Genomic DNA, 26,304 nt, shown 5'->3' with positions numbered 1-26,304 from the left:
ACTTTATTTCCTAGTTGCTGTTAGGAACCCCACATTGGGTGCCTTTAGTGGGCCAGATCCATAAACAGGTAGAGGATATGGCTCACCAGTGATGGACTGTTTGAGCTCCCTAGCAGCAACTTGGTAGAACCTCTTGGGGTTCAGATCTGCATTCATGTCCTAAGCATGTGGAGCAGAGTAAGGTAGGACTGGCCCTGGCTGTCTGCGGCTTTGAAATCAGCCATGTCTTATGTCTTGCTGAAGAAGAGTTTTAATCGGTATGCAGATAGAATTATCTGCTCTTTATTTGCTCAATGTTGGCTCCAAAGTTTCTGCCTGGGAATTTTCAGAATAATCCATCATTTTCAAGGGAGTTTGGGGATCAAAAGTTAGGGCTTCTAAAAGTCTTTCCTTCGTCCACTTGCCCCCAGACATAGAGATGACCTTGGCACATCATGATATGAGTGAATGTTTGGAACTAAAAATACACTCGAGTGTAGGAGTTCATTGGGAAATGAGTGAGTCATTTCTCTCTCTTCCCATGATGTAGAGCACTAAAATAATTAAGAAAAATCCCCAAACACCCACAGATTTTGAAACAAAGCATGCAATTTCTTACACTGTGTTTTTTTTCTGCCTTCATTTTGCATTTTTTCATGCCTTTTGACATTATGACCAGATAAATGGGATAAAAGAGGCTTTAATTCATCTTTGCATCTTATTCATCTTGCAGCTGTTCTAGCCTCTGATACCTCTACAGCTGCCTTAGCTGATTGCAGAGCATAACAGTAATGTCTCCTTGTCTATTTCCCTGGATAGAATTTCCAGGTTTGGATCCAAGATAGAAAGCACAAACCTTGTATGTAGGAGAGTAGGTCAGACAACAGTCAAAGGAAATTGTGGCCTATTTCAGAGTGGTACTTCAGAAACTACTGATTCTTGTTGCTTCTTCACAAACTGTAGGCTGTGTTCTCTTTCCCTCTCGTTAACCAGGGCTTGTACTGTGATATCCGACAGCTGGTCCAATTTATCAAGGAGGCTCATGGGAATGTCTTTCGGAGAGTTGCACTCAGTGCTCTCTTGGATAGTGCTGAAAAGTTAATACCGGGGAAAAAAGCAGAAGAAACAGAGCAAGAGCCGAAACCATCTGGGAGCAAAAGGTTGGTATTTGAGAAGGAAAAAGCAAATGACAGACTTGCGTATGACTCTGTGATGACATTCACTGAGGTCAAATCTAGAAAGTTTGAGGGGGTAGTTTGGTAGCAGTCTCCCTTAAATTGATGCAGTTGTAAATTTGCAGCAAAAAATGTTAACCATCCTATACAAGAGACGTAAGAGACCAACACAGTGGAAACACTGGGAGGAAGAAGGTAAGAAAAGTAAGAAGCCAGATGTCAGTCCTGCAACATTGTGGCAACATTATTTTTCAGCGTATTATATCCTGGGAGAGATGAGAGTTGTTTATCTGACAGATGCACTCTGGTATGCAGAACAAGGCCCAAAGAAATCTAATCCTGACATGCCTCTATCACAAAGAAATTTTTTTTTTTTTTTTTTTTTTTTTGCTTTTTGAGGCTTGTCATGTTACAATGCTGGAAGAAAAGTATCAGAAAGAGTTGAAAAACTATTAGACTTGCACTGGCTTCTAAGACCTGGTGCATATTTGATGAGTAATACATTTGAAGGAAATAAGATGCTACAAAGAGGATATATCTCTGAAACTGTTACATTGTTCAGCAGAGCCAGTTTCAGTGTCCAGGCATGTGATAATTACGAGATGGACCATCCATTTGCTGTAGCTGATGATTTACATTGTCTGTATAGATCCGAGGTGGGAAGCGTCATTATTGACAAAGGTCAATCAGCTGCCCCTGATGAATGTCGTAGTTACATTTCAAGCCGTCCAATGCAAACTCCAGAACAGTAAGTAAATATTGAATAGTTTGACTACCTTAGTACCAGCAGCTTTCCTGGTGTTTGTGCAAGTGGGCAGGACCATAAGAACTCTCCTCTCTGGATCAAAAAACAACAGTTTGGTAAAACTGCAACTGAGCAGATCATCTGCAGCTACACAGATCATGCCCAGGAAGTGCCTGTTTTCAGTGCTGCCAAGTGGGCCCTGCTTGATTTTGGTGGGGAACCATTTGAGATTCTTAAACAAGACTACAATAGTTTTGCCATGAATAAGATGTTAATTCTTAGAGATCTTATCGCAGCTATTCCCTGTACTCTGTTTGCACTTTTGGGGAGTGATTTCATTCATTTTCGACTTCAAGCTGTTGCAAGGGTCATTAATCTTTTGCTGCTTCCCAGAATTAGCCTGCTTCTTGCTTTAACAGTTCTTTTAAGCAATGAATCAACCTCTTGATAGGTGTTATGCATGCTTGAAGCATTGCCCAAAGGATTTTGCAATTTAGTACTGAAATAAATTTAATCAATATTCTGAGGAATTACAGAAGATTTTATAAATAGTCACTGGTCTTCTAACAAAGTTTGGACAAGTCACTTAACAACTTTGTGCCTTTAAATCCCCATATGTCTTGCTAAATTGCTTTGAGATGCCCTGTTGAAAGACATTGCACAAAGGCCCAGAGCGCTGTGTTATGTATTCTCTTGTTGAACTGAGCTTGCGAAGCCTCACTGTTGCTGAAATTGCAAGAACAGACAATTCTTTACTGCTATGCAGAATTAGAGCAAGTTATTCTGCTCTGAGTCCTGCCACAGCCATGGAATATCTCAAGATTATAGCAAAATATACAGTTGTCATTCCAGTACAGTAGTGAGAACTAGGACTGAAACAGATTCTTAAATGGCCAGCATGAAGTGCAAAAGTTCTTCAGTATGCACACTTGTAAGAGGCACCAGTGTAGGCTTGCCCAATATGGGTCATTTTGACCTAAAGAAGATTATTTGGTTTTTGCTTGTAGGAACTAAAAATTGGAATGACCTGCTCAGCGGGCAAGCTCCTTGGGTAGAAAAGATAGTTATTTTGTGCCTTGAAATATATCAGGCATGTGGTTGGACTTATTTATATCCCACTGAGAAGAGTATGTTTCAAATTCAGAATGTGTAAAAACCTCAAAGAACATAGAGGTCAGTTAGGGGGCCTAGGAAAGAGAGGCCTCGTTCCCAACTTCATGCTTTTTTGCATCTTTTCTTCCAGTGATGAGCAAATCCAAGGGGCTGTTCTGGGACGCAAGGACTTCTGGCGAAAGATGTTCAAGTCGCAGAGTGCAGCAAGTGACACCAGCAGCCAGTCCGAGCAGGACACGTCTGAGTGCACCACTGCTCACTCTGGGACAACCACCGACAGGCGCTCCCGCTCCCGTTCTCGACGAATCTCCCTCCGAAAGAAACTCAAACTCCCTATAGGTAAATGTATGTCTCTTCATATTCTATATACATACTGCATGTGAGAAAAATGCAGATAATATATTTGTCTTAAGACATACTGTATTTTAGTCCTTGCTATCCATATGTACTGTATATTCTCCCATGGAAAGCTGGGAAATGCCACTCACTCCACTTTACAGATAGGGAGCTGAGGCAGAGGGAAAAGTAAGCAATTTGTCTAAGGTGGAAGAAGGTACCTGGCAAATCAGAATACTGAATCCCTATCTCTGAAGTAGTAGGCTAGCACCCCAAGCTCCCAGGCATTATTCCTTGCTGTAGAAATTCCACGTAGCATTTGATAGATAAAGGTGATTATTTCCTTACAAAATCCTACCTTGCATGATAGTTAATGCACATGAAATAGAGGCTGCCTTCCCATTTCCTCCCATTTTCCCATATCCTAGTATGGCCAATTCAGAGAAATATGCTAGAATTGCTAATAGATTCTGCCTGGAAGCGTTTTCAGAATTGTTCTTCGTGGCTCATTCTGCAACAGGGAATTGGCTGAAGCGCTCATCCCTCTCTGGCCTTGCTGATGGTGTGGAAGATCTCCTAGATATCAGCTCTGTTGACCGCCTGTCTTTCATCAGGCAGAGTTCAAAGGTAAATAAGTCAGGAGGGAATCTTTGGAATCGCTTGCTGTAGGAATTTGCTGTTGGACTGTTGTGGTCCTCAGCAAAGTGAGGGAGTCTCAATTTTAAATACAGATACAGTCGCTGTGAATTCAAAGAGCCTGTGTTTTGTGTAGTGGAGTGTATTCATTCTTTTACTGTTTCATTATTCTCTTTCTTCTGTGTAAAGACTGTGCAGAGCTCCTTGACTTGCCATTCCATATTGCAGAATTTTCAAATTCTGTCCCTCCCAAAATGTCTATGTGTTTCCCATGCATCAGGCACAGTACATGTTGTCTCCTCCAGTGCTGTGCAAGAAAGCATTCTTGTGCAAAGTGGCAGCTTTCTCCCTTACTTTAAAATAAGGGAGGTATTGTCTGGAGACAGGCTACCAATGCAGTCCTTCAGTGTTTTTGAACATATGGTCCAATGTGTTCTTTACTGTGTAACAAAAGAAAAACAGTAAGGAGAAGCTTTAATGAAGCACAGACAGTCTAATGATGAACTGTGTGCACTTGTCTGGGTATGTGGGAGACAGAAGACAGCACTTAGCTGAAAGGGTAATGACGTTATGAGTAAGGAACGCAGTCCCAAGATGTTAAGATTCTGTCAGGAGAAATGTTGCAATTGATTCTCTGCATGAAGGACATGGTGATGGAGACTGGTGTGCGAGTAGCTTCTCAAAGACTCCGCAGAAGTCTAGGTTAAACCTATGGTGTAATTGTCCATCTGTTTTTGTTCACTGAGAGGGAAATGTAGGTCGTGTCAATACATGTAAGGTTTAATTGCAGATCATAATGCTCCTCCTTCTTTGTGTCTTTACAGCCTCTTGTGAAAGGCCAATCTTTTAAGTAGAAAGCTTAAAAAACAGAGCTTCAGCGTGTCTGCACACATGCAGAGCCAGTTGTGTTGCTATGGTTGTGCTGCAGCCCTCCTGTAGATGCTGTGTGCCTAGGCAAGGCATGTCAGGAGCTGCTGGCCTGCAGTAGCATGACCTGGCCTTCTGTTTTTGCACAGGTGAAGTTTACTAGTGCGGTGAAACTCTCTGAAGGAGGAGGGCCAGGAGGTGGCCTGGACAATGGTCGAGATGAAGAGGAGAATTTCTTCAAGCGTCTTGGTAAATGGCGCACCTGCCGAAGACACCCATCCAAGCTTCATCACACAGAAGAAAAAGATGGTTAGAAATCAGGGTTCTCGTCTCCTTTTTTTCTTTCTTTTTAACCTTCTTTATTTTTTTATCCTTCTTTCTGTGTTTTGCCCCTTTCCCTTTTTTCCTGCTTTCTCCATAGTTTTTGTATCCATTCTAGCCTTCTCCAACTTTTCAGTCTTTGTAACTGTTTTCTTTCCCTTCCTTCTCTCCTTTGTTTTGATTTAGAAGAAAGGCTAGCAAAATAGAATTTAAAAAAAAAAAAAGAAAAAAAAAAAGTCTACCCAAGTAATTAAGCAAATATGACATTTGGGCTTTTTGCATCAAATTGAATTTGATCAACATATTTGAAAAATTAATGCTTGCTTCAAAGCACTGATTCAGTTCAAAATTAGGTGTGTAAATCTTTCATTGCCTAGTATAATGATGGGTGTTCCATCAGTTTTTTTTGTTTCCTTTTTTTTCAATTTGTGAGCATTTGACAGTTTTAGCTAAGATCAACATTGATGAAATGGAAAACCCTGCACAAACCTTGTTATAATTATCTCTTTTCTTCTGTGTTTGCATGTCTAGTGTCTGCATACCATTCGTTACAGATGCTGTCCCTTTTTCTTAGCACACAGCATAATAATAACTAATTGTCCTTTCTAAAGAAGTATATTTAATTGCAGTGCATTTTTTTAAATCAGCAATGTTTGAAAAGTGCCTTTATAAATAATACAGGGTCATGATATATTCTGTTTTCAAATGTCATGCAGCCATTCATACGCTCATGTCCTCAGCTCAGAGCTCTCATCCTTGTTGCCAGGGAGACAACCTTGTATCTTCAAGTTCTATTGCTGTTTATTAAAAAAAAAAAAAAAAAAAACCTCCTAAAAACACAAAAAGAATAGATTTTTGCATTGGTTTATGCAGCTTTTACAGTATGTTCCCTCCTCTGGCACTGTTTTTTATTCTGTGGCACTGCAATGTATGTATTTCACCGTCATCTGTCCCAGGCCTGCAGTGTGATGCGCGTTAAGTCATTGCTCAGACACGTGAGAGTAGTGGAGTATGAGACGTGTTGCCAGTGTTCACTGCTCATCGTTCACCACTGCAGAAAACACTGGTGATGATTTTAAAGTAGCTCCAGGTGAAGATTATTGTTCCTTTAGAAGGAGACCTGCCAGACCAGCAACTTGTTCTTTGTAGCTAAAGGTGGGTACTGCCACAATGGGATGAACTGTGCTGTGTTCCTCATCTGCCCCTTTGTGCTGAAGTAGAACTGAAATGCTCCCTCCACCTCTTGCCCTAGCTCTTACAGGGAGCAAGCAGTTGAAGGGCAGAAGTAAGATCTTCAAACTGCTGCAGCTGTTTCTGTAGTGCTCATGTGCTCATATGCTGGTGTTCATATTTTCTTGCAGGAAGTATGTTTTAAAATTTTTCTGATCTTTGTAATTTTACAGCACTGTGAATTTACTTATGTCTAGAGTTCCCATATTCCTGATTCAGTGGCACAGGTTTAATCTGGGACCTGTGAGCAGCAATAGCCTTATTGTGTGGTACATGTTACATCTGTACAAAACCGATATGACACACTAGTTACTCTCTCTGTACATTTTGATTAACATCATACTTTAATTATTTTGATGAGGAGACCTTGAGACCTCTTTTATATTCCCATGAGAGAAGAGGTGTCTGCAATGTGCTTGGTTTTGACATACAATATGTATATTAAAAATACTATAATAAAAGTAATGCAATGGGCTAAGGACAGAGACCCTTCTATATGAATATGAGAAACAGGCAAATTGTCCATTGATGTTGACAGGGAGTGTTGGGCTGTTGTCTGGGAGTTGATATCGAGTTTGATATCAGAAGGTTGTTGAGGGTAGAATAGGCATCAGGGACCTCATCTTGGATGTGTTTTTCGGGATGCGTTCAGCCTTCCTCTTCTTGTCGTTGGTGATGCTATGGCCATTGCTATGCTTGTGCTTTTTTGTGTGGTTCTTCCTCCTGTGTTTTTCTTTTTAACATTATAAGCTTAAAACAAGTTTAAAAAGAAAAAAGAGATAGGAAAAATACATTGCAGAAAAAAAACCACAATAAATATAATTTGTCACATCATTTAGGAATTGTAATCTTCATCGTGGTATATCCTTGAGATTTGACTGGAATTTCTGTCTGTCAAATATGTATGTATGCATGTGTGGGGGTGTGTATATATGTATATTTACATATATATAAAAACTTGATGTATATGTGTGTATATATATATAAACACATAAATATATGCACATTTATACATAGCTAAATTTTATCTTGAATGATCTTCTACTAAGAACATGGCATACATACAGAAGTGAGTAGCGGTGTGCTTTCATGAGAGCCTTAACATTTCTTCAGGCACTTACTAAAGGCAGTCTAGGTGACCATAGAGGTTGCCAAAGTGTCCAAGGCACACAGCACAGCTGAATTACAGCACGAGCCTTGCTCTGAGGGATGATCTCACGTTCACCCAGGAAGCAATTGCAAGGTGGGAGCTTCTTGGACATGCAGTGCCCTCCTAGGTTAGGACATGGTCTCTGCTCGCTGGGGGAAATTGTCAGCAGGTCTGAGTGGCACTAACCCTCTGTGGCCCAGTGAGAGTTGCCCTGCTTACAGCAAGGCTCTTCCCCACAGAGGCTTTCTGGAGGGTGGCGCACAGCCGTCTCTTCAGGATTCTCCTGACAAGCTTCAGCAAAGTGCAGCGTTGGGACTGTGAAGGCCTGCAAAAGGCTGTAGAGATTGACTGTAGGTAGTACCACTCACCCCAGAGAAGGTCAAGGAAGTTGCTGTTACTCAACAAACCTTCTGCTAGATCTTAATTATACTGGGGACTGGGAAGGTGTCTTTGGCAGGCCTTTCTGTAGCAGAAAGTCAAGTTTCTGTTTTTTATCTCACACAGGTGCAGCTCTAGCATTAGCCCTGAGTCAGAAATACTTGTTTGTTCCTGAAATAAACATGTTACAACAGCTATAGTAGGTGGGCTCAGACAGCGTGCTGCAGATAATAGGTAAACAGGAGGGGCTGGGCAAAGAAAGAGGGGATTGTGCCCACTCATTTATGTAAGTGTTCTATCCATTCTTTCTGCTTTTTTAATTTGTTTGATTTTTAAGCAATATTTCCTGACATCTTGTTTACTGGAAAACTATGTACAACCTCACTGGAGGGGAAAAAAAAAAAGGCAGAGACAACCTAAAGAGATCTCTTGAAATTCTATCTTCAGCAGAAAAAAAAGATCTACATTGTCATTTTTTTGTTGCAACTTGTTTATAGTACGTAAGTGCTTCCCAAGTGATGCTTAGGAGTGAGATCTCAAATAGACTTTGAATTTTCTGTCATTCTTTCCTGAGGGAAGTAGTCAGAGTCCTGTACAACTGATGTTTTGCCTCTTGTCTTCTAAGTCAATGTTTAAAACTAATCGTGAACTCTTCACTTGGTGTTCTGCTCTTCAGTGCTTTACCCTTCATTATTCTGTAAGCTTTTATACTTTAACATGCAAACAGGGAGAGTATTATGGATAAAGAGAAAAAAAACAGAAGTTGGCCAGCCACTGTGGCCGATTTCTGAATTCAGTAAGTAGAGATTAAAATCAGGCTTGGAAGAAGTTGAGGGGGTGGGGAGCTAGCTTGATTTTCAGAAGTAACTCTTATGTGGAGTCTTTCATCCCAAAGTATGCAAGACACTTCAAGGAGAGAGGTTGCACGATAACCAGGATTTGAGTTCGGTGTTACTTTGGGTGTTCTGGTCATTGCAAGACTTGTTAAAGGCATTTTTTAAGGCTTAAAAAAAGGACAGTGTTTGATTCCCACATAGAACATTTGTAATTTTTGCTACTGATTTTTCTGTCCCACGAGATAGTATGATACTATTAGATTAATATATAAGAAATACGGTTTATGTATGCTGCACTATTAACGGAGGTTAGAGACCATAAAAAAGATATAGCAGATTATTCAGGGAAAAAATAGAGATGGTAAGCTTTCCATTTTGTGTTAAAGAGATGGGGAGGAAGCACCATATTCTGGTTCACCTGTGGTGCAGCAGTTCCTGGGCTTCCATGCTGAGTACAATGGAATAGTTTTGAGCAGACATCTGTATGACTTAGACCAGATTTTGGCATGCTGTATGCCTCTCTCACTTAAGTCATGAATGCTCTAAAAATACCCCTATTACCCTCAAAATAGCATATTAAGGTAAGGCAAGGGTTTGGACTGAAATTGTACTCATCAGGATTTTTGTGACACTTTTTTTATTGGTGAGAGACTGTATTCCCTTCTCCCTCCCCCCTCCCTACATCCCCTCTCTGCTCCCTACCTCTTTAGGTTGCCATAGCTTTGATGATCACTTGACCTCCAACCAAGAAGGAGGAAAATCCAAGAATGTTGTCAACCTGGGAGCAATCCGCCAAGGCATGAAGCGCTTTCAGTTCCTCCTGAACTGCTGTGAACCAGGCACTATTCCTGATGCCTCCATTTTGGCAGCAGCCCTAGATCTTGTAAGTCCTTCACTGATGCATTTTTTGTCTGATGAGTCAGAGTATGTTCATATGTGGTGGTCCAGTCCTGTTCACTAGTGTTGGTCATGCCCACACAGCATTTGGGTAAAACCTTAACTGGTGGTGGCATTATCAGCTGGAGATTTTGTATATGCGACTGGATGAGTATGCAGAAAAAAATGGATCTTTTTATTATGTGGCTCCTCATAACCAGGTTATTACTAGCACAAAACTTTTGCTGTCGCACTTAAAATTTTGCTAACAGTCATTCACCTTCTCCTGCCAGTGTCAATACCAAGGTATAGTATAAAAAATAAAGACTGGATAACTACCTGGAGAGGGATAGTAATTCCACTCAGGATTCTGGTAGTTTTAAATGAATTAGGCAGCACTGAACTATCAGTCACTGGAGCCAGTAAGTAGAAAAACTTCAAATATCAGAATGGGCATGTTGTTAAATGCAAATACTGCTGATTTGCAGGTCCAAATCAAACAAGTGACACAAGCTCAGTCCATCCTTCCTGACACAGACTCTATCCTCCACATCCCTTCTGCTTCTTTTCCTTGCAGCCGCTCTTCTCTTTTTTTGTTAACAGTCCCTCCAATCTCTAGAGCAGTAACTTTCAGCCTGTAGTCATGGAGCAGTTGGGGTCTCTGAAATGGTTTTTGGAGGCTGTGGCAAAGACATCTAAGGAAAGTCAGTAACTTCTCAGCATAGTGGTCTTCCACCTTCATAAATGGTTAGATGCCCGCAGACTGAAGCAATTTGACAGCTACTGCTCTGAGGCCATCTGCCTTCTCTCTGTGCTTTTGTCTCCCCCAGCTCTCACATATTTGGCCATGGTACCTTTTGCTTGCATTGATTTTTTTTGCTTACATTCTTTTTTTTTTGCTCACCACTGGTATTACCAGGCCTATGGGCTCTCCCATTCTGCTAGTGTTGTGCTGCTGTGTCTTTTTCAGGTGTAGGGAGGATTCACTCTTTGTGCACTACTTCTGTATACATTCTGCTTAACCTTGCACCCCTAGGCTGCAAGTCCAGTCTGCATTAATACTGTCTGAAGGTCACTGTTGCTCTGTGTTTACAGTCAGCTTTACTGTTTTGACTGGTACTCATCTATCTTCTAGTAGCCAGCAGTCTTCTCCAGCGCCTCCCTTTCCGATTGGCATTAGTTGGCCCTCGGGCTGGAAGCTGTGGAAATGGTGGCTCATACAAAAGCCTGTCTTAATTTTTCAGCCTCAGGAGTGGTTCCAACCAACACGGGTCGTCATGAGCTGGGAAGGTTTCCAACAGAGGCAGTCACTTCTGCTGTGTGTCCTGCACAAAGGCAACTTTATTCTCCAAGACTGTCATGCTGTTACCCTGTTGTGGAATCTAAATTACAAACACACAGTGTGTGAGGTGCATGGGCAGAGAGGAGCTGGAATATGTCACTAAGTTCCCTCTGGGGACACAGTACTCTGGTATGCTGATAAACCAGACTGTAAATCATGGGTTGGCGGTGATATGCCTATTGCCTGAAAATATCTTGTTTATTTTTTAAAATGTGCCACACACTTAAGCCGAAGGCCAACTTACCCTGGGCCCATGTGTGAAATCAACTGCAAAGCAAGTGGTGGTAGCGAACTTCTTGAATGTCCTTCCTGACCTCCACAGCTGACTTCCAAAAGGGAGTTGCACTGTTTCCCACTGAATGATGCAGAGGGCTTTGGTGAGGAGCTGAATTGTAAAGGTACCTGTTTGTGGCCAGAACTTATAGTAAGGGGGCATCCTTCTTAAAAGGCTGAGTATGGAATCTGATTTGGATATGGTGTTTGTATGTTACTCTGCAGTAACTCCTTTAAAATAAATAGAAAATAAATATTTATAGTCAATAAAATCATATTGATTTCACTGTAGCTTCTACAATAGGAATATGTTATGTAAAAAGTATATTATATTGCATTCCTTATACACAAGCAAGTACTTCCTTGTGTGTAAGTCACTAAAATTTTAGGGACTTCAGTTACCTTCTCAAAGCTGACTTGAATAGCTTGCCCCATTAGAGGATATACACCAAGTGGATATATATGCAACAAAACAGCTACTGGAATACATAGACACCTTCTCCATTTATCATCTTTTACTGTCTTTTACTGTAACAGTAGCTTTCTGAGAAAGAGACATTTTAAACTCCAGTCTGTCATTTCAGTGACCGTGAACTGGACTCTCTCTCTGTGTGTTTTCTAATCCTATTGCCTGTGCATATTCTCTGAACTGAGAGAGCTACTCTGTGCAGTCATCTAATTTTGGAGGTTTGGTTGTTAATGGGAGCTCAAGCACCTGAGCTCAGAATTTTACAAGGCTCACAGCTAAAGATGAAGGAAACCTTCCTTTAATTTCACGCAGGGGAGGCTTCTTATAAATACCTGCTCAGCTGACATTTTGTCTACAAAGGATTGGAAATACTTGGAAGTTGTCGCATGCACTGTAGGTTTCAAAAGGTGACAGTTTGTCATTTCACTGTAATGCCGGGTACGCTGTTATGGAAAATTCGTCCATTTTAGTTCCATAGACCATAGCCAACAGAAACCATTGTGGGGTTTTTTTAACTTCTGTTTTCGAGCTTTTGAAATATTGTTGAAATTGGGCTTGATGCAAATTGAAAGCTCCCCAAGTCATTTTACTTGGCCTAGTTGCTATGACAACCCTTAAAAAATAGCAAAAAAGCAGTTCCAATTTCAGTTTGTCCTTCAGCTTTTTTCAGCATGGTTTTTCATGCACATTTTCACAAGAAATTCCATTCTTACAGTGACCTGAAGATCTTTGATTAGTCTGGGTGTTTATACAGATTTGCCACAGTGATTTAAGGGAATTATTAAAACAAAGGCTGCATCCTTTATGGAAGTAATGATTTATTTTATTTATGAACTGGGAATTGCCTTACAAGAATATATGTAGGGATGTTCTTGATTGAATTTTGTAAATTTAAAAGTGCTTTATGGCTTAGCAAATATCTAATGGCAGTTTAAAATACTTTGCAGACAGTTTGATCCTTATGTCACTGCCTGAAATCCAGACTTGGTAATAATAAAATTGAATCTCTTTTCCTTTATAAGAAACTTTGGAGGCTGAAAGGCAAGTGATACGATATCTTAGTCTGTGGTCAAGTTTCTGCCCAGAATTCCAATAAAACGGTGTCTGGCGTGGTGGAAAAAGTGTTGTTTTGAGTATCATAGAATAATTAGAAGAGATCTTCAGAAGTCATCAAGTCTGGCCCCTGCTAAAAAACAAGTCTTAATTATAATTAACTTTCTGTAGGCAACCTCTTCCTGTATTTGTTTGCTCTCATAGTAAATTGTTTTTTAACAAAAATCTCTCTGGAATTTCCCATGTTTCAACTTGGGTCTGTTGCCTCTTGTCCTATCACTGTGTACCTCTAAGAAGAATCTGGCTTCAGTTTTCTGTATCTTCCAGCTGGACATATGTAAACAGCAAAAAGTAACCAATTCTCTTGGTCTCTCCACGAATGTAATGTTCTCCAGTCCCCTGACCATATTAGTGGCCCTCACTTGGACCTCCACATCCTGTTCTGTGGAGCAGCTGCCAGGACGGTCAGCTTCCAAGATTTGCTATTGCAGGGGATATTTTATCTCACATGGAAGACTCTGCCTTTGTTTATGCTAAACTTCATGAGGTTCTAGGCATGCATATCCTCTACTACTCATGCTGGACCTACTTTATGACTAGATATCTAACTAGAACCTTTGACAGTACTTGCATTTGCTTTATTTAGTTTCAAAGTAAATTAATAACTAATGGTGTTTTGCTGGTTTTTTTTTCTCTCATGAAGATACTGGGTGATTAGAAATGAATTTTTCTTTAAAGTGCCTTGAAGAAGATAAGGAAGGGCACAAGAAAAGTAAATTGATCTTCTAAAATTCATTGTCCTTGAAGAGAAAACCAGACCTAAAAGCTAATTGGTTGTAAACCTCTCCAGAATCAGGTGTACTTGACAGTAATGTCATGCTATAAAATCCCAGATTCATTCTATATGTGCTCCCACCCAAGTCTTTACCTTTTCTGTTACTATCTGTTGAAAAACTTCAATGGGAGTACTTGAAGTATTGTTAAGAAGAAGGCAGATTCTTACTCATGGAAGCTTATACAGTGCAAAAACAATTTCCAAACAGCAAAGTGATATGGTAGATCTAATGTCGAAAGTGACTTCCGAATGGTTTCCTATGCAGGGGCAGTCTTCTGAGCATATTGCTGCTGTGCTGAGTTTTGACAGTGACTATGGTAACTTGTGTTCTTTTCAGCTATGTATCGCCTGCCTGATTCATTTATCTCCATTTGTGATGTGTTTCTCTGTGGTGTGAATCCATCCCTGTCCATTCTGTCACATCTTCATCTTTCTCTTGCTGCTGCTTCAGGTTGCTCTAAGCCTCAGGTAAGCAATGACAGGGAGCTGGTGCCCTGTGATGTTGAGAACATCCTCCTTCATACACAGGGTCCTTTAAGTGTTTAGATTTTGGAACTCCTGTATCAGGACACATTCTTCCTCCTCTTTGCCTTCCATCCTACGTGCCCTCCATTAGTTATGTATTTAAGTGCTTCCATAATGTTTTTAACATGTAAGATTCCTGTATGGTAAGCAACTATGACATTACTGTTAATAAAATCCTCACTTATCCTGTGTCCCATCTTTCATGCAGGCAACAAGTAGTTTGTGATGGTTTTTCCAAGTACTGTGTAATGAGCTTTGTTTCTAGCTCTTGCTGAGTGTCTGACTTCAAATTTCTGCCTTCCTGGTCATGAATTGGGTTAGAATCTTGGGCCAATTGCAATGTTATTCAGGAGAAGTGTTAGAAGATAGATATTTTCTTCCCTCATTTGAATAAAGTATGAACAAAAAGCTGCAACAGGATGCTTCATAAGAAAGCAATTAGCATATATGTTAATGCAGATAAAAATTTTTTTTGCCCAATTCTCTAAAAAAGCATAAAAAAAGCATAACCTTTTTTTCAGTCCTGTTAGTAGACTGATCTAACTAGAGGCTTATATGCGCTGTAGAATTGCTGTGAGGCAATTCCCAAACTTTTGGATTGCTGGTTCAAAATCTAATGCTTTGAATTCTGATTAAAGCACAGTTGCAGGCACTACTTAGTAATGTTCCACTGAAACTAGGCCAGTAAAATTTTGTTAATTTACACCAGTAAAACCAGATTTACACTTCCATATCTGATTGCTATTAGTGCACAACATTGCCTCTTGTAATTCAGCAAGTCTTCATTCATGCTTCTACCCCCAAAGCTGCAAAAGCAGAAATTAATCCTGATGTGAAAAGCTAAGATTCACAGGCCTAAATGGGCATTTATGCTAAAGAAACCCTGATGCGCTCCTCCAGTAAGTGTTAGCTGCATGCTTCTTTTCGGAAGTTACAAGGTTTCTGAAAGAAAGGTTTATGGAGAGTGAGATGGAAGACTGCTTATGAAGTGGCACTTTTTGCCCTCTAGTGGCTGGATTACGTGTAACTGTTGACTGTTCTTGCGTCTTGGTTTTAGCACAGGAGGTGAAACTCATGCACAGAGGGCAGAGATCCTGGTTTCAGACTCCTGTGGGGAGATTGCTCAGCCTGTGCGACTCCGTGGCAAGCTCATGAAGCAGTCAAACCTCTAACATTTGGAGGACTTTTTTGAATGTGTTTGTACTGAAGGTGGTTTTTTTTGCGAACGTTTCAGGAAGCTCCTGTGGTGGCGAGAGCAGCCCTGTTCCTTGAGTGTGCCCGCTTTGTTCACCGCTGTAATCGTGGCAACTGGCCGGAATGGATGAAGGGCCACCATGTGAACATTACCAAGAAAGGCTTGTCCCGGGGACGTTCTCCTATAGTAGGCAACAAAAGGAACCAGAAGCTGCAGTGGAATGCAGCCAAGCTCTTTTACCAATGGGGAGATGTAAGTGTCTTGTTCTCATCTACTCATATTCAAAAATACAGCAAAATGTCATCATAACTGGGCCATTCGTAGAATTTCAATGCTAGTAAAATTGGGACTCACAAGTCTCCCTCAAACTAGCACTTTATAACCTATCAGGATCAGCTGGTCTCCTAGCAGAAATGGACTTTTTAAAGCTGTAACACTGGCTGCTCTTGTTCAGCTTGACAGTTCATCTGGTGCACTGGTCTGGTTCCAGCACTTGTCATGCGGGAATGCCTAATGAAAAGCAAGAGCATCTACATGATACTATCTCCTTTTTTCTAGTTTCTGACTGTATTTAGCTTTGCACTGCTTGAGCTAGAAGCGATACTGTGCATTTTGTAACCCGAAGTGACCCTCTCTGATGTTCTCTCTATCTCTGAACCCATACAAAGTGTTAACCCTCAGCACCTTTTGACAAAGAATTCTATGGTTATGCTATGTTGTGTGAAGAACCATCTTTTTTTGCTTGTTTTAAACCTGGGTGCTTCAATTTTCATTGGATGCCTTCTTTTCACAATCTCTTTTAATATGTGAATTAGCCAGTTACACTCTCTATCTGCTCAGTGCTTTATGCAAGTTGTTTCACACAACTAGAAATAATGGGAGAAGTTCCTTTCGTTTTTATGGTGCCAGAGATGTCATATATGTCTGGCTGAAAGTGAGCTTTCTGCTTCTCACTTCTTTTCCCAAAGCCAGTGATCTTTTATAGAGAGTGTCCCAGGCCAGAGGAAAGACAGAAACAAAGAAAAACAAAAAAGAAGGAGGCTTACAAGGAATCTTGTGATTTTGGAAGCTTGAAAATCAAGAAAATTCCCTCTCCTGTTTTCCTTGCCCTCCTGCTTTCCTTTTCTTGTCTAGTAAGAGGCATTGAGTTTATTTAGTAACATGCAGGCTCACAGATGACTGAGATTGGCAACTATTTGCATCAGCTCTGAAGTGTCCTAGCAGGGAATCATTCTTCCTGCTAACACATCCTTATCTGTAGCTTTGCTTGCTACAGCACCAGTGAGGGCTGTTTACACACTGATAATGATGCTGGTAAACAGCCATGAGTGAGCAGTCAAAATCCTTCTAAAGAACGTGGCTGTATTTGTTGGAAATCTGCCTGTGCTCTTATGTAGATCTCCTTTACCACATTACCAATATATCTAGCAAGCTTTCCTATGCATATTATGGACTCCTTGGAAGGTACATCAGGGAGTCACTGCTTTAAAGATAGAAACATTTCCAATGGACATGCAACAGTTTATGGAGGAAAGAGGGAATCGTCACAGGCTTCTTAAGTCAGACTAGTGTTTTAAACACGTAGATATGTGTTACATATCTACATATCTATACACATATATATATACACACACACACACACTTTCTCCTTTCCCATCCACAGGCAATCGGCATCCGTCTCAACGAGCTGTGCCACGCGGAGAGCGAGAGTCCTGCCAACTTGCTGGGCCTCATTTATGATGAGGAGACCAAGAGGCGCCTGAGAAAGGAGGATGAGGAGGAAGACTTTTTAGATGACAGTAAGGAGACTCCCTTTACTACAAGAACCCCGGCTTGTAAGAACCTCTGCTTTAGGAGCACTTAATTTTTCTTCTCTTTTCATCCTCTTGCCACCCAGCTGTATTTCCTAGTCCCTCACCTCCACCTCCACTTCCTCCCTTGTGATTTCCCTACTTGATTGTACACCATGGCAGATAGGTAGCAACACAGAGAGACTTTGAAAGACAAGGAGGCAAAAACAAGCAGTGAGTTGCAATTCCTCTGTATTAGCAACTACAATTATAAGCAGGGCAATTGTTTATTTCTTGGGTCTTGCTGTCACCTGACTGCCGAAAGTGGCTTAGATTCTCATTCTTTCCAGTTATCCCTGCCACACTATTTTTGTAGGATCAGCTGCTTTTGTGTTTCTTAGCATTGAGGAGTCATCTCCACACCTGATGTGAATTGGCACACTTCTAAAAAGCTTTTAAATCTTGATTTCAGTATTTCTGTCTAGTTCTCAGGCAGAAGTATAGGACAGTGTTATTAAAAAGTGGTATAAAACACATACTGGTGTAGGTGAAGGTAGTAACACACATTATGTCCTCTGCAGACATCATTTGTACATCAGACATATGTATACATCTGTGTGCTGTAATGTACTGATTCCTGCGTATGTGATTGCTGTTCACCATTGGATGTGGTGTGCTAGCACTGTATATGTATCTCTGGGTCTCTTCTTCTTGTGTTCTGTGTTTATTCTTACCACTGCATAAAGGCCAGCGCTGGGGCAGAGGGGAGAGATGGCAAGGACCTCCAGATGGAGTACGGGGCCTAAGCTAGATCTCCATGGGTGCCGTTATGTGGGGTGTCGGTCTTAGCAGGTACATGAGTCTGGGTAGCTGTGCTGGGTATTTGATCAGCCCTTATGGAGGCATATCCAAAACAGGATGCCCTAGAATTTTTCCCTTCACTGCAGCATGGATGACTTTTGAAAGATGGAAAAGAACTGTGTTGCCCTGGCACCAGGTGATATCAGGCATGCTTAAGTAGATATGGAGCAGCTTAGCAGAATGGACTAGGACGGGCAAGGAGAGAAAATAAGCTGTAGTCTAGAAAACTTAGTAGAAACTCGAGGATATTCTGAAAGCAGGTGTCTGAAGATAACCATCCCGCATTCTTTCAGAAGGCAGAGATTCTTCCAAAAGCTACCCAAGCCCTGCAGGGGATGGATGGAGGAGCATGTACCATGCAGTTGGATATTCCATCGCCCTGTGCATTACATCTCTGTTTGGAAGTAAAAATTATTTCAGTTCCTATGGAGTCCATTATTCATTATGAGCAGTGTGTTCAGAGAAGTTAGTGAGCATAAGCAAACTAATCTGGTTTTGATCCCTGCAGAGTCCCCTATTTTGTTTGATTTGGACAGTTTCTTTGTGAAAAGTAGGTAGATCAGAAGTGGGGAGAGAAGCAAATAAAAAGACAAATTTCTCTCAAATGTATATAGATGGTAATATCAGGCAGTATTTAAAAATGGATGTGGTTATTTGTTGTCACATCTTTTTTTTTTTTTTTTTTTTTTTTTGCTTTCTGTTTGTTATCTGAAATAGTATTTTCCAAATTTGTCAAGTCTCGAAAAATGCTTCATACTTTTAAAGGTTTCAAGGTTGGAATGGCATTAGAGTATAATAAAGATTGCAAACTGTAGTGTTTTTAAAGTTGATTGTTTAGACTCACTTGAAGCCAAGCTACTGATGTGTGTGTTTTATATTCAAGTATTTGATAATCCTTCTTTCTCTTTGTCCTTTGTGTTAAGGTTAGCATTTGAATGCATAAATTGAATAAACAGCTTGATTATTTATTTCTTGATTATCTCTCAATGGCACTTGGATGCTGTGCACATATAAAGGAGACTGATTTTGGAGGAAGCTGACTTTTTCTGTTGTCTGAGTAGTGATTAATAATAGGCATAGTACCTCTTTGCTGGCTAGTCATAACTCCGTATTTTGAGATATTTCTCTTGTTTTAAACTGGAGCTTTTTCAGAATTTCAGTAGATTTGACTGAATACAAAAGGCTATCTTTAGCTTTATTAACATTAAATGAAGAGTGTATAAAGAGTACTATAAGGTTATGTTAATAGATGCTTCAATAACAATACACTATAGTGTGCTGGTACTATATCATGTGGTGAATACATGGCTTGATAATTGTATAAATTGGTTCCTTTTATTGCAGGAAAAGTAGCATAGGAGTCTAGATTTTCCTTTTTTTAATGCAACTTGCATTGTGCACCATATGTGAAATGTCCATCACCTCTTGGTTCCAGATGTTGCCTAATCCCCTTGCTCACCATAGAAATTTATTTTTTGCAGGCACTGTGAACCCTACCAAATGTTGTTGTCCTTTTGCACTGAAAATGGCAGCTTGTCAGCTCCTCCTGGAGATAACCACGTTCCTCCGAGAGACCTTTCCTTACATGCCCAGGCCACGTACTGAGCCTCTTGTGGTGAGTAGGAGCACCCATTAAATGGATCAACTCTGACAACTTATTTGGTGAATAACAGCACCCATGAAACTTGACTTGCTATGATTTCTTCTTGTACAGATTTTCTTATGTCTAGTAATGTGGTTTAACATTGCCTTGAGCCTCTTTTTCTCGTGAAAGGCACAGACACTCAGGATATCTTCTGTGAAATGAGGTTGAAAGTGGCCAGGGCTTCAGAGGTGATGAAAACAGAATGAGATGAGGGTTGTGACAGAGCCCTGGAACAGGCTGCCCAGAGAGGCTGTGGAGTCTCCTTCCCTGGAAATCTTCAAACCCACCTGGACACCACTCTGTGCCACGTGCTCTGGGTGTCCCTGCCTGAGCCGGCGGGTTGGACTAGATGATCTCCAGAGGTCCCTTCCAACCTCAACCATTCTGTGATTCTGTGATTTTGTGTGTGTTAAACAGTATGATCCGCTAAGCTTCATTTACTTAGGAAATAAGGCTAAAAAAATTCCAAAAGAAGAATGAAAAGTAGATATTTCCTTGTGAACCTAAAGAAAAATGTTGCTTCACCATTCTGTTTTTTATCCAAAAGGATGACTGGTTTACTTGATTTCCCTTTTAAAGAGAATCGGGAAATAATGTTACAGACAATGGAAGCTGAAATTCCAGGAGAGGCATTTGCATTTGTCTTATGTTTTCAGGCATACCTGACTGAGAAATTGGTCCTGAGTCATACCTGAATGTTTTCTGTTCCACAGATCTAACACAATCTTATAAGCAATGGAGAATGTTGCATTTGTAACTGAAATAGCTGTAATCAACCATTTTAAGTACACTTTAGTTCATTTGAGGCTTGCTCAGCTGAGGGCATGAGCACCTCCAAATCTCTTTTTCCATGGGATACACAGTGCTGACTGAAAGTCCAGCTAGAGCATTTTATTGAAGCAGGTAAAGTAGGTACCATAAGAAAACACCTGTATTGGTACAGTGGTTCAGCGTATGAGAGCTACCTTATGAAGCTGCTATAATTTATTCATGTTTGAGGACATACTTTTACCCTGGATTGCTTTAACATTTGTTTCACATCCTGAGCTGTCTATTAGATGCATTTTAAGCTATTTATGTGAAAATTCAGTGTGCCAATTCACTCAGCAGTGTTAACTAGGGAGGTGCGTATATCCAGTTACTGACACCTGTTAACTCTTCCGTCCTGACTGTGTTTATAACATGGCCTGGCATTCTGCCAATCCAAAGGGGGCCTGAATTTGAAAGTGTCAGAGTAGATGAAGAAACATGTGGTAGAAATAAAGTCTCATCTGAGACAGTTCTTCCTGAAGCTGCAAGTCTGTGGCTGTTGGGAAAAGGAGTGGGACTTATGGTGGTTTGCATGTCTGTGTGATCTGTGTCCTGCCACAGGATCTGGAGAGCTGCAGGCTGCGTCTGGACCCTGAGATGGACCGGCACAGGTATGAAAGAAAGATCAGCTTTGCTGGGGTTCTGGATGAAAATGAAGATTCAAAGGATTCCCTGCACAGCAGCAGCCACACCCTCAAGTCCGAGGCTGGCTTTGAGGAGAAAAAAGGTTTGTCAGCACAAAGCAGCTTTTGTATTCCCAGGGCTTGTGAAGTGGCGCTTGATTTTATGTTTTCATTTGCATAAACTGTGTTAAAAAGCAGGGAGCCATAGAGCTGAGTGGCTTTGGATAATTTCTGAGATGCTTCTGGCCTTCAGGATTTGAGATGGTAAATGTGTGAAGCAAAGACTTTAAATTTTATAAAACTACTGTTATGACTGAAACCAACTGAGAGCATTGCAGTATTTCTAAAAAGGAAGATGCCTTATTTGAAACTCTCTCAGTGGAATGCTGTTAAAAGCATCACTATTTGATAAACTTTAATTCAAATGAGTTTTTATTTGATTTATTTATTTATTCTGATTATAATTCTTCTTTGGAGGAAAGCCACAGATAGGAGAGAAGGCTGGAATCTTTCTGTGAAAGTCTTTACCAGTTTGGAAGTCACTGCAGCTTGCAAAATTAGTGGTTGATCACTGAATCTCTTAAATTCTTTGCTACCACATAAAAGACATACCTATGTGGCTTTTGGCAGCTAGCAAATTAATGTTGCCAACATACTGTATACTGTACAAGCAAACCTTAAAGTCACTGTGTTTGCTGAGGATAGCAGATTGTTTCCATTTTAAGTCATCTCATGCAAAACTCACATACTGATGGTACAAGTGTTGCAATACAATATACAGTCATCGTTAATATTTGCAATTAGAGGCTAAACTGCCGGACAGTTATCTGTAAATGTTTCTCCCTCTCATGACTTTTCTAGATGAACTGTTCAAATTCTGTCTCTTAATAGCTGCTTAAAAGAGCAGATGTTTGAATGATGATTTTCACGAAAAGGATAGATGTTTGATGATTGTTTGCAAAGGATGGAGCCTGTGGCTAGTTTTCCTTTAGATATTATACTGTGTGTTAAGGATGCAGAGGTGCTTTTCCTGATACCAAAGGACTTTGAATAAAGCGTGTGTTGTCTTCAGCTCGGGTCCTACCACAATTACTAGAGAAATTTTTAGAAGTTCCTAAGATTTCAGTGGTGTAAAACTGCCTCCAAAATCCTGTACATCGTGAAATAGTTCCTTCTGTGGAGGTAACCACCTAAGAGGGGTAAGCTGCATACCAGCTTAGGTCTCTGTATCGTTGGCATACGGCTAGCCCAGAGAAGTATGTGTCCTTAGGTCTGACAATAAGATCAACAGGAGAAGAATGTCTCTAACTGTTTGGTTGAAGAAAACTTTTTATTTATTTGTTTATTTTTAAGATTGTTACAGCAATTACTTGAAAACACTTCTCAGCCTGTCAAGTAGCAGTCCCATCCACCAAAATGTTATGAGTGGCAGAATGGCTACAAGCTTGTAGTATAGCTGGAAAAAGGTGTGGCAAGCGTCTAACTATTCCATTTTCCTTAGAGATAGTTGTTGACCTAGACTTTGCCTCCACATGTTACTGGGCTACTGGCATTGTCCAGAATTGAGTTATTTTGCACAGATGGTAGTATTGACTTTCTGCATCCCACATTTTTCCTGCAGTTTCAGTTGAGTCTTTTGCCCCCTTCTTTCTTTTCCCTAAATCTTCACATACTTTTCCTTTACTAAATTTACTTCTTTACTACAATTCAGGGATGGGAGAAGTGGCTGTGGTAGGAAGGCTGAATCCTAATACACATTAACAAAACTGATTATTTAAGAAACTAGATAAATGCAAAATTATACTGTATTTCAAAATAATAGTAATAATAATGTTCTTTTCTCCGGCCGCAGCATATTCTTCTGGGGATCTACTTGGTCCAAACATAACAGATGCAAAGGTGCATCTTTTGTAATCTACACTTGTTTAGATAAGAAAATGTTGTTGTGTGACTGTAACTAAATTTCTCTCACCTGCAGTGATAGGTGTCTCTATCTCAACCTCTTTGATAAGTACTAATCTGTTTCCTTTCATTTCTCCTGAGTGTTAAAAACTTTGCTCTCGTTGCTCACCCCAGGTGTGGCTTAACAGCTATCCAAAAGCTACGGTTTTTCTGTCTAGAATCTGCTCCAGGTAGGTCTGAAATATAGATAATTAAGCTAGGTAGATACAGGCTTTCAGAGGATTATATATACTATTTGGATACTAAAATGGAATTTCTGCAGACTTCAAGAAATGTAGTTACGAGTGCTGAAATAGTTTGGTGCTTGTGGGGCTGAGCAGCTGTACGGAGCTCAGTCTGGACTGAAGGCAACCAGTAGTGATTGCCAAGGGACTTGGAGGGAGTTTCTCCAGTTGCTTGACAGTGATTTGCCTTCCAGCTGACTTGCAAGCACTGAGGAGTAGTCAAAACCTACCCAGCTATGTTTGTCCAGGACATTAATTAGTCAACAGAAATGGGAGTGGGGACTGGGTTCTGTGAGAACAGGGGACTTGTCAGAAGTCAAAGCATGTTTGATTTTTTTTTTTCCCCTACATCAAAATACAAGTCTTTTGAAATATTTAGCCTACCCCTTTTACCTAAAAAGCTGTATCCTGTTCAATGTCAACCACACACCAAAAGGTGATCGATCACACGCGGCCTTGGGTGATTAGACCTGCAGTACAATGACTGAGTGTTGCAACATTTGGACTGACATGCTGCCATGTACTACCTTTGAACTAAGAGGAGAATGAAAGTGCAAACGGTTGGTGCTTTGAACATTGAATCATTTCATGTCTGTGCTCATCAAAAATGCAGAGTGTCAATGGATGTTGTTAATGCCTGAAAGCTGCTGATTTGTCTGAAGGAGAGGATCTACGTGCTCCTGTTTCCTCTAAAGCATTCTAATGATGAAGAGTAACATGCAGAGACACGGATTTATGCAAATCTTACTTCAAAGAAGTCATGTGTGCTAACCTCATGAAGCAGACTACACTTCTGCAGTTACACGTGCTGTATGAATAAATAGTTGATTCTACTGCAGAGCTCAGTGGTGTTTACAGAACCCAGGCCCACAGGAGATAGGTTTGTCTGTGATGCCTTGTTCATTCTTGGGATTCAGCCATCTCTCCCTAGCAAGAGGTGATCCTGCACTAATGTAAACCCCAGGGGCTGGCAAAGAAAACTGCAATTTGCACCCATTGGGCAGACTCTGTTTCTTGGCAGGTGCTGATTCAAACTGGTGTGAATCGTGGGTTTTCCTTGTCCACGTTTTGGGTTTCTGTTAGAGCAGCTGACTCTACTTGCTGGAGATTGAATCAGGGCTAAATCCAAATACAGACAAGGCCAGAGGTGAGGTACCAGATGTCCGTGAAAGGAGATTTTGGACACATTTCTATAAAATGTCCTTTCTGGCTGATTGACAGAGCTGCATTGGCGGTGGCTTTGGAGGGAGCCTCTGGCCCATATTCCTTGGTAGAAGAAAGGGTGCTGCAATACAAGCTGGCAGAAAAGGGTCGGGAGGGAAGGGAGGGCCAGGATATATATATTTTTTTTAAAATGGGGAAAAATGAAGGGGAAAAAAGTCCTCTCTCATTCTTTTAATACAGTTCCCAGCAGGAAGATCAGGATAGGAGGCTCCCGCTTGCTCCAGATTAAAGGAACCCGCAGTTTCCGGGTGAAGAAGGGGGGTTCTCTGTCCAGCATTCGCCGGGCCGGCAGCCTAAAGAGCACCAAGTTATCACGGCAGGATTCAGAGTCTGAGAATGAGGAGCTGCAGCTGTCCCACAGCAGGGACACTGTCACTGATATAGGTAACTTAGACAAGTGGGTGGAAAGGGAGGGAATGACTAGGCAGGATCTAAACCCTTGATGTGATTGCAGCAGAACTAGAAATGACAACAGATCCCCCACCACAGCAAGCTAGGAAAAAAACCTCAAGTCCTCTTCATGGGCTGCCTGAGCTAGAGCCTGGGAGGATGAAAGTAGAAATCCTGCTGCTGGCGCCCTGGGTGCAGAGTTGGCTCCGTGCACAGGTTGTCAATCCAGAGCTCCGTGTTAGAGCATGAACTCTTGGAATGCTGGTGTCTGCCAGCCAAACGCATGCTGTCTTTAGGGGTGCATGTGTGTGTGTCTATACATGTATATGTATATGCACACACATACTCCTAAATCATGTGATACAATGAATATGTGAAGTCACATGCACATATGATATTTTATTGTCCATAGAAACTGACAGGCTATATGTATGTACAGATGTGCACTTCATATTTATGATGTCATAGGCATGTCATATGACATACATGCTATTTATATTCCTATATGTAGAACACAACATTTATGTACATGTTACTATCTTTCTACATATTGGCATATATATATACATTTTTACATTTTAAAGATGCTTTCTTTAATCCTCAGAAGTTGAGTCCCCATATGTTTATCTTCTGGAAATCAAATGTGCATCCTGTGAAAAGAGTCTCCATCACATTTAAAATAAAGGGGTTCCCCCTGCTAGGGGTGTTGAGCAAAAACTGAAGTTTGGCAGCTGAAATAACCTAATGAACATAATGGTCATTTTTATATTGTCCAAAAGTTAATTCAGTAGGTAAACTGAGAGAGTGGGATTGCCTGTTCTGTAGACTTTGGCAAGTCAACTTTGGCAAGTTCACTTAAAGAAGAAAAAGAAAGGACTAATCAGAATTAGTAAGCCAGACATCTATTAACAGCATTAACATTAGAATTACAGGATAATGAAATGACTGCAGGAAACACAGGGATCAGTGTAGATTCTTGAAAAAAAAAAATGGCCCTTGTCCCTTTTCTAAGTTCTCTAGAGTTAGCATGCTAGAATCAGGATTTTTTTCCCCTTTCATCCCCGTGTTGTTAGCTGTGTCCATGGGGCACCATGAGCAGTAACATTGCCCATTGGCATTTCTGGTTGGATGCCCCTTCTGGTTGGATTTTTGTTGACATTTTAACCACAGAGCCCAGTCAATGCAGATCACTAAACCAACTACTTGCAGCCTCGAAACAGTGCAAAGAATTTGCTTCCTGTTGATTTTATTTTACCTTCTCCCTTCCGTTAAAGGAAAAAAAGTGGGGAGGGATAAGTGTTTGCTGCTGAAAAGATGGCCTGTGAGCCACTATATGAGAGGTTCTTGTAATTGTCAAGCCAGCACAAAACGATTGGTGAGGGGTGTCCAAAGGCAGTCTTTCCAGTGTGGCATATTCTGTGTACTCTGATCCGTTTCCACG

The 26,304-nt window shown here is 40.8% G+C and overlaps 1 protein-coding gene across 1 annotated transcript in view; it reads left to right on the top strand.

Moving 5' to 3' along the window:
• UNC80 (unc-80 subunit of NALCN channel complex) overlaps nucleotides 1–26,304 on the top strand; it is a 110,163-nt gene that overhangs the window by 33,066 nt on the left and 50,793 nt on the right. Inside the window, 11 exon segments of the mRNA XM_088523702.1 lie at nucleotides 973–1,139; nucleotides 1,804–1,902; nucleotides 3,143–3,351; nucleotides 3,869–3,975; nucleotides 5,001–5,100; nucleotides 9,477–9,649; nucleotides 15,374–15,586; nucleotides 16,998–17,133; nucleotides 19,467–19,600; nucleotides 21,002–21,167; nucleotides 24,654–24,857. Coding sequence (XP_088379828.1) covers nucleotides 973–1,139; nucleotides 1,804–1,902; nucleotides 3,143–3,351; nucleotides 3,869–3,975; nucleotides 5,001–5,100; nucleotides 9,477–9,649; nucleotides 15,374–15,586; nucleotides 16,998–17,133; nucleotides 19,467–19,600; nucleotides 21,002–21,167; nucleotides 24,654–24,857 — 1,708 coding nt within the window.

Source organism: Tinamus guttatus, unplaced genomic scaffold (assembly GCF_059628265.1).
Source record: "Tinamus guttatus ecotype Peru unplaced genomic scaffold, ASM5962826v1 Tinamus_guttatus_pri_ptg000197l, whole genome shotgun sequence".
Taxonomy (NCBI): domain Eukaryota; kingdom Metazoa; phylum Chordata; class Aves; order Tinamiformes; family Tinamidae; genus Tinamus; species Tinamus guttatus.
The sequence above is the reverse complement of the archived record's forward strand: the minus strand, read 5'-3'. Positions and strand labels throughout refer to the sequence as shown.